We start from the raw sequence: 13,936 nt of genomic DNA, 5'->3' as shown, positions 1-13,936 counted from the left end.
ATTGCCGGAACCCGTCCAAAGGCCCACACCAGGCCCCTGCTCTCGAGATCCTCCCTCACTCCCCCGACATCTGCCACTTCAAGAACATGGGAGGTTGCATCGGGAGAAGCGGGTCGCACTGAAGCTTCCCCCCACCATGAGGCATCCATTTCTTGATCACTACCACAGCCATCTGTAGGTAAGCCCATCTAGCCTGACCTTTGTGTGTGTTTTGTATACGGCACAATCTGGCAGCAATTGATTATATTGCAGCAAATTATTTTCAATATGGGCCATAACGAATCGAGTGACAGATGTACATGTTGGGCACTTCTTATATATAATCACAGCCCGTGTCGCGACTTCTCCAACATGGCCGCCTCCATTTAAGCACTGGAGTGCTTTGGTGAAATGACTGCCTGGGGCCTTGTGATAGGCCGAGCCCAAGACACCAGGGCCAATCAGGATCGCCGGCAGAGGAACGCCATCCCCCATCTAAAGGCCCACGCCTAAGGCCCCTACGCACTTACATTACCAGAAGGCACTATGCCTAGTTCGCCAGGCCTAGTATGGTAGTTTTTTGTTTCTGTATGTTCTTCTCCTTCTCCTCCCCCCTTATCACCTCACTCTTTGTCATGCACTTGCACTATCTGAAAAGTAATTGGCCAAGTACGGTAGTTCATGGATTGTATGTTCTTCTCCCTCTCCACCCCCCTTCTTGCCTTCCTTCTTGTCATGCACTTGCACTAGTAGTTATGCCGTTAGGCCTAGTATGCGAGTCATTTTTTATGTTAGATCATTCGGAAACTTCAAGGCCTAAGAATGACTCTGTATTCCCTTGTTCCCTTCCCACCTTGAAGCACTTTAAAGCACTTCACTTGTGTATAAGCGCTTTACAAATAAACAATTACAATTACCCTCCCTCTCTCATGAAGTATGGAAGAAAAAAGCACGAAAAGACATCCTGACCACTAACCCTGGCCTACCCATCGCAGACATCCAGACAGTTCTTCACTGATATCCTCTTCTCTGTCCTCTCTCCAGATCTATGGACTATCTTTACTCTCTTCCCTTTCACATCCTCTCCTATTAATGGTGGCACACAATTGGGAAGTCCTCTTGGTGGGCTTTGCATCATCTAGGTGTATCATTAATGTCTATCACACTGGCACTATCCTGGTTCAGGGTCCTTAACCCAACCTCCTTCTCTTTGACCGGTGCCTGCCGTCCCTTATCAACTTCCTTCCCACATCTGCTGCTACTCCCTCTTCCACACTCTCTGTCCCACCCCGTCCCCCCAACTGGTGTACCATGCCACTGTACCCCTCCTCAAAATACCTTCAAAGGTGGAGACCTCCTGCATCTAGCAGCACTTAATGCTTGCTCAGCCATCAAATAGTCTGCCGACATCTGCCTCCTCCTTGAAAACATTGACCTCGACATCCTCGCTTTTACCGAGATGTAGTTCAATACCAGTTCAGTCACTGCTTTTGACTCCCTTCTCCCTGATGGCTACAAGAACATCTCCAAGCCTCACCCCAACCATGCTGGCAGTGGGGTTGATGTGATTTGCCCTGAGTGGATCCCTTCCTTTCTCATACCCACCCAGCCGTAATCTTCCTTTGAGAGCCTGGTCTGCAAGCTGGTCATCTCTCCCTCTTCCTCTCTGACCATTGCCACTATCTACAGAGCACCTGATTCTACCACCTTGTTCCTCTCTGAATTGGCTGATTTCTGCTCTTCTCTCCTCACAACCACCACAAAACGCCTTCTCGTGGGTGATTTTAACATGCATCTGGACTTCTCTATCACAGCATCCTCTCTCTTCCGTGACCTTTGCAACTTGCTCTCCCTCTCCATTCTCCCTTCTCCCTTCTGGTCTAGATTGGACACACTCTTGATGCCCTCATCTTCTCTGATCTTTCACTCTCCTCCTCTCCTCTCCTGGTTAGACCACTCTCTCATCTCACCTGGGCCCTCTCAGGCCTTTGACCGCACCTCCCCCAACCCTGCAAACCTCATTTACGAACATCCAATTGATGAAACAAGTGTCGGCTGCTGCCTTCACATCCACCTTCATCCCCCCTTTCCCCTCAACACAGACTCTACCTCTGACTCTGCCCTCAGCAACCTCCACCTGGCCATTACTAACACTCTGGACATACTTGCCCCAGTCATAAGGATCCGACTGAAACCTGCCTCTAAGCGTAACACCTGGTACAACTCCAAACATGCAGCCCTAAAACGCAACTGCAGAGCTGCAGAACGGAAGTGGCAGACCTCTGGCTCACCCTCTGACAAAATGGCCTATTGCCTGCTCCAAAGACAATACATACTTTCCATCCGTGCCAAGAAAATGGCCCACATCCAGGCCCGTGTCTCTGGTGCATCTAACAACATGTCTGAGCTCTTTACAATCTGAAGGGAACTAGCTAACCCATCCGCGGTCTCATCCTCACCGATCCCCTCTCAAGCCCTCTGCAGTGCATTGGCCACACACTTTATTACAAAACCGCAGGACATCCTGAGCACCCTTGCGTCCCTCTCCCCACTACGTCACCCACTGCCTCCTACAGCCTCCCACCCTTCTTCTGCCTTTATCTCCTCCTTCTCCCATATCACACCTTATGAGGTCACCAGAGTTGTCCACTCCATGAAGGTCTCCTCCAAACAGGTTTCCGCCTGCTCTTCCAGAACCATAAGGACAATATCAGCTCTCTTGCTCTTGCACTCGCCGATTTCTGCAACCACTCTTTTGCCACTGGATCTTCCCCTCCTCTCTCAAGCATTCCCTTGTGCGCCCCTCCAAAAAAAACTTCAGTAGACCCCACTTGTCCAGCCAACTACCACCCCATAGCTATCATCCCCTTCCTTGGGAAACTCCTGGAGAAGCTGGCATTCCCCCAACTTACCTCACACACTGAACTCGTTGGCTGCCTCCATGACCATCAATCTTGATTCAAAGCATCCAGAGGCATGGAAACTACTCTTCTGAACACCCGTGAGGAACTGCTCGCATCTCTGGATTCCAACTCTCCAGCTGTCCCCATTCTACTTGATCTCTCCTCTGCTTTTGACACAGTCAACCACTCCATCCTCATAAAACGGCTCCATGATACCCTGGGTACCTCAGACTGGGCACTGGACTGGTTGACCTCCTTCCTCAGTCCTGGTGCACTTCCAACGATCTCCTACTTAATGCCAGCAAGAATGAGATATTTCCTATTGGAACTCCTGCTCCCTCCTTCTTCCCCTCACTCTGGCCATCGTCTGAGGGCTCACCCCCTTCTTCGTCATACAAAGCCAGAAAACTAGGAGTCATCTTCAACTCCACTTTCCTTCCTCCCTCACATTCAGGACATTGCCAGGAAGTCCCACTTTCAACTCCACTTTCTCAAAGGAATTCTTCCTTTCCTCACTTTCCCCCAGAAGCTCAATGTCTCCAGAGCACTGGTTCTTTCTAGGCTTGACTATTGCAATAGCCTTTTCCTGAATCTACCCTCGTCCTCTCTACAGCCCCTACAGCAAATCCAGAATAGGGCAGCAAGACCTAGCCTTGGCCTCAAGCCAGGGACCGCATCTCTCCATCCCTAAAAACTCTCCACTAGCTCCCGGTTGCTGCTAGGATCAAATTCAAATCCCTCTTCATCATCCATAAGGCTACCTACAACTTGCTCTCATTAATTACTCTCCCACTAGATCTTTATGTTCCTCCGGCACCAACTCTCTGTGTGTCAAGCGCTTTGCTAAACAGAGGGCTGTTGGCCAATCTTTCCTCAACTGTATCCCTCCTATGGAACAGCCCCCCCATTCCTCTGTGTCTTGAGCCGGATCACCTCAATTTCCTGAAGCTCCTCAAGACTTTTCTTTTCACATCCTCCTTGCCTTCCTTCCTCCCCTGCTAATCCCACAGTTGCTGAGATTGTTGACCAGGGCACTTAAGTGTCATCCAGGGGGCCCGGGCCTCCCACACCCAATCACCATCAGCCTCTGCCTGCTCCTAGCACTTGCCTTGGGCCCCACTGGCCTATGCCACACTAGGTCTGCATTTACCTGCTTATTGGCAGCTGACCACTCCCTAGCACTACCTCCTCTTGGCACTTAAATCTGATGCTCACTCACGAGCACGGACACTCCTAACACTTACCCCTCACTCCCTCTCCCCCTCTCCCCCTCTCCTCTTTCTGCACTTGCATGTTCTAAATGCTCAAAAGGCCTAGTAGGTCTGTCTTTATCCTTCTGTGCTTTAATTGTTTTTCATTTTTATTTCATTTCATTTTTCATTTTTGTAATTGTTTTTTAATTGTTTTTCAAACCCATGCTCCCTCCCTGTTTCCCTGCGGGCGCTTTGAAACACAAGTTACTTGCTGTATAGGTGCCTTACAAATGCACAATAAATACATAAATAAAATAGATAATGTTTCCCACAACAACCATTGACAGAAGGTCCTGAAGGTAGTCACAGTATACCTTATTGAGTCTCACAATTTAATATCTTAAACCAATAAACAAGGGGCTTTGGTTTCTGGGTAAAAGCAATACAATCCAGGCCCAACTCTATCCTAGTTGGTCATGAAGGGGAACTTAATGGGGGCCCCAGTAATTGCTTTAAGATTTGATTTTAATTTACTTCCAAAGTTGTGGTTTTTCTATGCACACATAGTTCAGAGCCATACACAGTGGCCGATATTGATTGTGCCTGGTAAACCTCCACGGCATTCAATAGTACCCTATCATCATTCTGTTTAGAGAATGATAGCACTGCTTCTCCTCTTCGAGCTAGAATATTGCTGCTCTTATAGAGTTAAGGTTTCCACTTGATTGTGCTATCAATTCTAATTCACAGATAGTCATATACTTGGGCAGTCGGTATGATTTCCCTTCAACTTTAACCCTAGGCGGCGGAACCCACCTTTTCCTCAGCGGTTGGCATGTTATATTCCTTGTCTTTGGGATATTCAATTTGAAGCCTCTGTCCATTCGCTATTAGAAAAGGTTGTGACTTGCCATTGTAAAGCCCTAAGACTTTCTGATATTAAAATGTCATCATCAGCAAAGAAGCGGGCCATTAGCTTTTGTCACTTTCTGTGCATCAGCACCAATTTCGCAACAGTATGAATCAGACCATTGATATACAGAGAGAATAGCTAGGTGGGCAACAGTCATCCCTAACCAATGCCAATCTTAATAATAAATAATGACGTGGACTCCTTGTCTTGGTCTCCCATAGCTATTGCATAATTGTCCGTATATAAAATTCTAGCAATTAGATCACCCAGAACTGACAACTGCTCAAGCATAGACCATAACTTGGAACATGGAACCAAATTGAAGGCAGTTTGTAGATCTATGATTGCTAGATAGATTGGCTATCATTTAAGCAACATGCATTTATATAAAATTAGTAGTAGCCTGAATGATTTTTTAATGGTAGTATTAACTTTTATAAAAATGGCTTGCAGAGGGGATAACAGTTTATGAAAATCACACCACATCTCCAGCCGACTCTGGATGACCTACTCAAATCGTACCTAATGAATCTAGCAGTGAAATGGGATGGTAATTTGGAGGACGCAGGACCATCCCTTACAAAGAAGCTCATTATAAAACAATGTTAAACAAGGAATTAATATTTCTGGTTGCTCTTTAAAAATATCAACTGGAATAAAATCTGGCCCTGGTGCTTTTCCTGCTTTTTGAGCAGACAGTGCTAAAGAGATCCCAAATGCTGTAAAAGTACCAAATATATATCAGAAATATGGTACTCTGCTGGAATAATCCCGAGAGGTGGTTTGTTTGAGGTATCAATATTATAAAAGTCTCCATAATACTCCAGCCACTGATTTTCTGTAATGGTGTTATCTGGCACAGTAGCACCCTTAGCCATACCCTGGTATACTAGTTGCCAAAATTCTTTCTCGCTATTTGATCTTTAAGCCTTCATCAGGTCTAACCATGATTTGTGGCTAAATTCCTCCTTTTTCCACCAAATCTTTTTTGGCCGACTTCAAACTAGTAACAGATTGTTTCTCTCATCCGACCATCTTTTTGAGTTCAGGATATTATTATTATATTGCGGTATTTATTGAGCGCGGTCCTAGCTTTGAGAAGCAATGGATCCCTTTACAGAGGTATACACCAATACAGATACATAACGGAGCGCTTTACAGAGGTGTACAACATTACAGATGCATAACAGAGCGCTTTTCAGTGGTAACAGCAGAACAGATATACAGCAAGGGGTAAGATACAGAGCGGGACAGAGGAGTGGTACAGATGTATTGGGTGGCAGGGAGGAGAGCAGTGACGTGATGGCCTAGGTATTTAGGATATATATTCCTTTTAACCATTCTACATTCTGCCGCAAACCAATTCTTATCATTTATACATCTCTTTTTACCCATCTACTGGGTGGTCAATTGGGTAACAAATGGTTTACGTAGACTAACAATCCTATCTTAGAAATAGGATTTACAGGCAGGGTATACTGTGAATAACTAACGTAAGTAGTAATTTATTATACAAAGCTGGAGCATCCCATTCTTTAACTTGGACCATTGCAATCTTTTGGGGATTGTTTCTTCCCCTTCACCCCCTGTATTCTATTTTGAAGTGCACTAGGAAAAGCAAAGGTACAAAGGAAGGGGCTCATGATCGCTTTCAACATGTACTACCAGGCTAAAATGCAAAACTAAGTGCTCTCCAAGTCTACACAGAAAAGAATCTACTAACAATTAATACACAAAAATCGAATTTCCTATTGATTGCAAAAACCAAATGGAAGACCACCTCCTTTAAACGGAGCATAGGTGCCATGGTTTTGGAAAGTGTCCATGAATTTAGATATCTTTGACAAAATGTCAATAACAACATAACGAAATTAGCTCTAAAAATTAGATAAGATATAAAATTGAGACATTAACATCTCAAGCAAGGATGATCCATAATAAATATGGTAAATTCTCATGCAAGCCAATTATAATGTTTTACAAAAAAACAGTGATTCCTGACGTAACATATGGTGCTCAGGTGAAAACGCTAGAAAACCAACCAAACTGGAACCTAATCGAGAGACTATTCTGGAAATCCTTATTAAATCTACTAAAAAGTTTCCAGATTCAAATAGTCAGATTTGAATTAGGCCTTTCTTCCGTTCAAACTATAGTTGCATGGCAGGCCTTAGGTCTATCCAGAAAATGCTTATTAGCTGACACACAAGCTCGCACCCGGTTCCGGGCCTTTGCTAAAGCCTTAGTTACTAAACAGGACTCATCATTAAATACCTGGAGAGAACAGGGCACACATATCATGCAAAAAGCGACATCAATGTCACACTATTAATGGAGAGTCCAGAGCTGGCAAAAAGAAAAGTGTGTGAGCATGACTGGATAGTGCTATGGGATACATATATGAAATACAAACCTTTAAAGTTGGTGAATTTAAAATGAAATTAATGCATCAAACGCCGATATGCATTTAACAATTCCCTGACCAAAAATTCAGAGCACATGTAATGAGGCTACGCTTTAACTAATGGCCAACCAGAGACACAACGGCCCCTCGCCACAAACTGATATTTTCTGTAGATTCTACAAAGCACCAACTGAAAAAGAAACTTTAGAACATCTTCTTACTAGTTGTACAAATCTAGGAGCATGGAGGAAAGAACACTTTTATGAACATTTAGGGAAATTTAAAATATTTAATGCAAAAGATATGTGGTCTATGATATTTAATGCACAGCACATTTCACTTAATATTGCAACAATTACGATTTTACTAAAACTAAACTTGAAAGATGAACAATAGAAAATATTGTGAGGAGCGCGATCCGTAATAGAGAATGTACAGTGTAGAGTCTCTAAAACAATAAAAATCATCATGAAGGAACATCGTATTTTAACTGTGTAAATATGAGAAGGTATGTATTTTAAATATGTGTAAATGTTGAGCCCAAAATCGAGAGCTAATGCAGTTTGCATAGAGAGGTATGACCCTAGCTCGGATGGTCACACACTACGAAACATTTTAATTCTATTTTTATCTCATGAAATTTCAGGTCTAAATATACGTATAGAACTTTGGAAGTCTAATTTAAACACAACTAATTGCTTTGTCTGTATATGTGTAGGTATGTATATGCATATGTGTATGTATTGAGTAATTAATTATTTTGTGTAAGGTTGATTTTCAACCAATATCACAATAATATCTCCAAGAAAACACATCAGTGCCCTTCCAATCTTCCATTGCATATGCCTTTAGACCCAACGAGAACAGATTCAAGGCCACCCACTCTGTGTTTCGATAGAGTAAACATGGGGGACAGGCTGGGGACTAGGGAATCCCCCAAATCGTATCTTCAACTTCTATTACATCATCTAGGCAGCAAACGGTTCAAGCTGCAAATTTAGATCACCCACTACAACCATACCATCTAGATTTTGAGTCAGCTCACATCATCCAAAGAAGTCAATAGCATTTCTAAGTTAGCAATTGAACTCAGCTCTGATCTCAAATATATATTTACTAATAGATAGCTTAGTTTAAAAGGAAATTCTATTCTAAGCATCAATATATCGGGAGCATGTACATCCAGAAGTGTGGGTTGCCCATTCATCGACAAGTTGGCAGAGATCTATATACCCCCCTTTGGGTCGACCCCTTTAGCCATTAAGTTCTAACCATCCAGATTAATTGGATTTGTAATAAATAAATAAAAAATATATAAAAATTCAAAAGGTCTGAGTACTTTAACAGCAATTAAAAGACCGATAACACACATATATATAAGAGGGTGGTGGAAGACGAAAGTAACACAATCATTTTCTTGTTCTTGCTAAAAATTCATCAGAGTTTGGAAATCATTGGATTATCTAAAAATGAACACAGAACGACATAAATATACCCGTATCCTAGTATCAGGTTTAGTCAGGTATTTCTATTAACCAGGGAGAAGCTAAACAGGTAAAATAATAACAGGTAACATGGGAACAATAAGAAAACTGCAATATCACGCCTTTAATGGTAATCTATAGAATATAATGCACCTTAATTGCAATCCATAGACTATCATGCACCTTTTGGATTGATCCTGGGAGATGAAACATCTCAAAATTCGGAAATCAGAAGATCGAGAAAAAGAAAAAAAGTGAACTAACCTGCTACAATGTCAACGAACGCCATTGAGCCCTCAACCTCGCTGGTGACCCTTTGCACTGTGAAATTGTAATTACCGCCAGGAGTCAGTCCAGTCACTTTGTAGGCTCTCACTGACGGCAGAGCAATGCGTTCTTCTGCATATGTGTCGTTTGAGAGGTAGATTTTGTAATGTGTGAAGCTGCCCGTGGTTGGGTTCCACGTGAATGTTGCTGAGGTAGTATTTATGAATTGCACAGAGAGGCCACAAATTCCAGGAGGCTCTAAAAAACAAGAAAAAGGAAAGAATTATGAAGTACAGCACAAAACAAGTAAACATGGATATATGCAGGCCCATTTTACAAACAGTGGTGCAGGGAGTAAAACAAAAAAGGGTTTTCAAATGCCACTAGCAGTGCACTTGTCAGTTGTATGGTATGGTATGGTGGATATGCTTGGTATGGGCCAGATAGGTCAATGGACTACCTTCCCACAAGCAGACACATTCTTACATAAAATGTCTGAGAGGGTTCAGTGGGGAACATCAGTGAAATTTCGAGAACACATCAGAGTAAGTCTAAAAATTGCAGCCTGACCAGAAAAGCCTCTTCTGGGTGGCCAGGTTCTCTGTGCCATTGCAGCTGCTGATAGATGTTGGTGAGATGAGTTTCTAATGGTACAAAAAGCCAAGCCATTTTGTGAGGGATCTGACGAAGCAGACAAAGAGGTTTGAGTATCTTGTAAATCCCACTCCAAGTGTATAGAAACTTCCAATTGAGATTCATCATAAGTAGGGTTCTGTTGATGGTTAAGTTCACACTCTATTGGACTTACCATAGCTCCCCCTTTTGGCATACCTTCTATTATAGACGTGGCACCAGGCTTTGAGAGTAGGTCAACCTTGCCTGAATTAATCTGGATTGAGCGATTATCATTTATGGAATCACTCAGTCTCCTTTGCCATGCTATTGTTGTTTTTATTTTGACTATATCACGTGATAAATGTTCTGCCAAAATTGAGCGCAGACCCTCCTAAGTATTCGGGTCTAAATCATGTTCAAAAGGAGTATTCGTCCGGTTAAGAACTTGTTCAGGCTTTGAAAAATGCTCATATTCAGGCAACCCAGGAAAGGCAAATATTTCTTCCAGGAAGGCACAATCCTCGTCCAAGTGAAAAGTTTCATTTGAAATCATACCACTCCTCTCCATAAGTTCCCCTACATGCACAGACTGCAGGGGTTGAAGGGTCATAACAATAGGGCATGTTATCATGAAATGCTCTCCATTAGTAACGGTACTCCCGTCCATTTTCATTCAGCTCATCAAGTTGAGCACCACCTCCATGTCAAAGCAGTCCCTAGTCAACTGCATGACAGCAGTTTCCATAGGCTCTATAGTTTCCCTAGTTTCCATAATTGCTGTTGATATTAAAGTGTCCACAAACCCTCCCGCTCACCGCTCAGATAATGCAATTATTTCAGCTTTTTCTCGCATTACTGAGGCTCTATCTAGAGGTACACTAATTAATGTAATTTAATTTACCATTTATATAGTGCTACGAACCCTTAGGCATCTGAGCGCTGCTTATTATAACCCACAGTGTTTGGTGCTGACACTAAGTGTCAAAAACATTGTTTATCCCTCCGTCGCTGGGGGGTGCTCACCTCACAAGCGGTTGGTGCTGCAGCTTCATCCTCTAGTTTCACCTGGTGGCGAGTGCAGGAGTCACTCGATTCCATGAGTATCTCAGCGTTAACAGTGTAAGAGCTCTGCCAGTGTTCGTATAAGCTTCTGCAGGCTACTCATGTGCGAGTGTTATTTTTTTAAACCCGTGCGTCGTGGATAAGTAATGTCGAGGCCTGTCTCACCTTCTCGACTTCAGACTGCAGTGACTGCTCAACCCTGCGGCTCAACTCTGCGGTGCTCCGTGCTGCAAAGGGGTTTAAGTATAGTCACTCCCCTCTTTCAGGCAACAGTGTAGAAAGACTTCCAGGGATCTGTGGACTGCAGTGACTGCTCAACTCTGCTGCTCAACTCTACCCACTTGTTGTTTTCTAGTTGGTAATGAAATCACCACCAGATTTACCGCCACTTCAATATTCTGAGCTTTGAGGGGAAGTTGAGGAAAACCTCCAACAAATGGCTCAAAAGAATTGAACAATTGACAACAGTGGAAGGTCCACCTGTGATAATTCCTCCAAACCCCATTGTGTATTATTGGACACCATAATGCGAGAAAACACCACTACTGGTGATTCTACCATACTCAAAATGATGTCCAATATCCTGACCACAACCTTTGACAAAACCCACTTAGTAAATTTGCGTTTTACTCTTCTTCTTTCATAAACCAATATATGCTACCCCAGTTAACCAGAGTGGGAAACTAAATTCTGTATCGCTCAATGACCTGCTAACTAAATTGTTTGGCTGTGTATGTTTGGAACGTCATACGTTTAATGTTACATTTCAGTATGTTTGCAATGGCAGTGAGCACTTTGTAGCAGTCCATGTACAGCTGCTGGTTGGCGCTATATAAAATAACAAGCAAAAGAGAGATGGTTAGTAGTGACAACAGAAGGGCAGGGATAGAGGTCACAGTGTGCCACCTGCTGGTGGTGTATGAACAGGGATTGGGTAGACAGGTCAGAAAGGAGACTCATAAACCACCATTGCGGGGAACAATGTGTGCAAATATTTTCACCCTCAAATGAGTAAAAGCTCAGCACTTTAATGCAGGCCTGTTTTCTGTGATAATGTATTGCTTAACCATGATGTGGATGAAAGGGGCATAGTTAGTCAAGAAGTCATTGTTTTAGTGTTATTAGCTGTAATTAGCTTAGTGCCATACACACAGCTTGATGTGTTCTAAATCACCTTTATAGGAGGGGTTTTAGATAGAGATATGTGTAACAGCCAAATGAACCCATTACCTTTCAGACAGCTGGTTTTTCAGGCAGACCTAACGATTTTGCCTAAAAATCAACTCAATGTGACATAATTTAGATAACGAAAAATCTGATATAAGTGACTTAACTCAGGTACATGTAAACGTTTGCAAATTCCACCGTCACCCTTCATAGCAATATGGTTTTGCTACACAGCTCTCGCTGAGGCAATAACATTTTAGGCACAAACTTGAAATGGTGACTGAAAGGTTTCTTGAACCAGAAACCATTTAATATTTTACTGAACAAAGGATGGTAATTACATGTCCACATGCAAAATGAGAAAAAGCAATTGTATTGCCATCACTTTGCTTACTTGTGATAACTCGCTTCGCCACAGGCACACTGGTATCCTGGCCTTTGATTGTCTTCATTTGGAACATATATTCCACTCCCGGGGCAAGATTATCCACCCTGGCTCTGCTACCATGCACAGTACTCTTCAAGACTGTGTCACTGTTGTCCACCAAGTAATAGGACAGCTGCTCAAGGGAAACATGGCAAACACATACACAAGTCAATGCGATAGGAAAATAACAGTGTGCAGACAAAATCATCTATTTTCCAGACTATCACAAGGCTTGCTAATGTAAATAAAAATGCATCACTTACAAATACCCACAATCTTGTGGTTAAACATTAATGAGTAGTAACTAATAACTAATAATGTGGGCATTTTGAAAGAATGAGTAGCTTCAGCACGGCTCAATCGTAAACAAAAATGTAAGCATACTAACGAGTACACCATGGCATTAACATTTACAACATAATAAAGGCGAGTAAGATGTAAGCATGTCCTACTTAATGCACAAAGATCTAGTTCAGCTAAACGTATTTATATTTCACTTGAAATTGACATCCCATTCTTTTAGAAAGGAATATGCCTAAATCCTGCAAGACACAGGGCTGTGTGTATGCGAGGAAACAGGTATAAAATAGGCGCCTTGTTCGGGGAGTACAATACTTACTGAAAACAAAGCGCCCTAAGATTGTGAGAATCCCCAATGTTAATTTATTTATTTATTTATTTATGCATTTATACAGCACACCTAGCCCATAGGCATCTAGGGTCTAAGGCCCCTTCATTGGCGTCGATTGTCATCACTATCTTGTCCCACTTCCCGCTGCAGAGAAAAATGAGCAGGTGTCTACATGCACATTTGTGCGTGTGATTTCAACTTACTGTGCTGATTTAATACCTTGTTATCAGGCTCTTCTAGTTACATACCGAACAGCAGCACAGTCCTGTTCTCTGTAGACCTAACCTCCCTTTCTCCATGTTCCATACTTATGTGCCCTTTGATCCTGCATCCGCCTGCCAACTGCACAGGGATGTACCCTGGCCCATCCTGGATTTCCCCCCCATTCATTGAAGTGTCCCTCTGCTCCTTTGGATGACTCATGGACCTCCTTGGTGACACTACCCACCTGGCCCCAGTATGGAATTATATCAGGACAAAACTCTCAGATGTGGAACTGATATTTCCAGTGTATGACATTGTGAAGCAATGGGCAATTCGCTTCCGGAGCCTGACAACAAGAACTTTTCTTCATGTATGAAACAGGCCGTGGTACAAAGGGCAGAGCTACAGAGGAGCACAGTGAAGAGATGGGTATCCTGGCTATTTTCAACACATCAGTTTAACACTAGACCCACAGGTGCTGCATTTCCTCTGACCATGAGATGTATTGCAATTGTTTCCCACAGAGAAGGACACATTCCCACCAAGACACTGGGTCCTCTATTCCTCACAGACTAGATTTCCCAAAGTATGCACAGGAGACACCTGGACAAGATCAGGTCATAGCCAGTCCCTTCTCCCACCAGATCATATACTGCTACAAGTATGGTCATGCAATAGGTTGTCCAA

At 43.0% G+C, this 13,936-nt stretch overlaps 1 protein-coding gene across 12 annotated transcripts in view; it reads right to left on the bottom strand.

Annotated features, from left to right (window-relative positions):
- Positions 1-13,936, bottom strand: part of PTPRQ (protein tyrosine phosphatase receptor type Q) — a 2,012,995-nt gene that overhangs the window by 1,496,561 nt on the left and 502,498 nt on the right. For all 12 annotated transcript variants that reach the window (XM_069629300.1, XM_069629298.1, XM_069629293.1 and 9 more), the window contains 2 exons: positions 12,382-12,547; positions 9,141-9,401 (listed from right to left, as the gene is read on the bottom strand). In XM_069629300.1, the coding sequence (XP_069485401.1) occupies positions 9,141-9,401; positions 12,382-12,547 (427 nt within the window). The remainder of the gene's footprint in view (positions 1-9,140; positions 9,402-12,381; positions 12,548-13,936) is intronic.

Source organism: Ambystoma mexicanum, chromosome 12, assembly GCF_040938575.1.
Source record: "Ambystoma mexicanum isolate Mex_15411 chromosome 12, UKY_AmexF1_1, whole genome shotgun sequence".
In the NCBI taxonomy this organism is placed as follows: Eukaryota; Metazoa; Chordata; class Amphibia; order Caudata; family Ambystomatidae; genus Ambystoma; species Ambystoma mexicanum.
The sequence above is the reverse complement of the archived record's forward strand: the minus strand, read 5'-3'. Positions and strand labels throughout refer to the sequence as shown.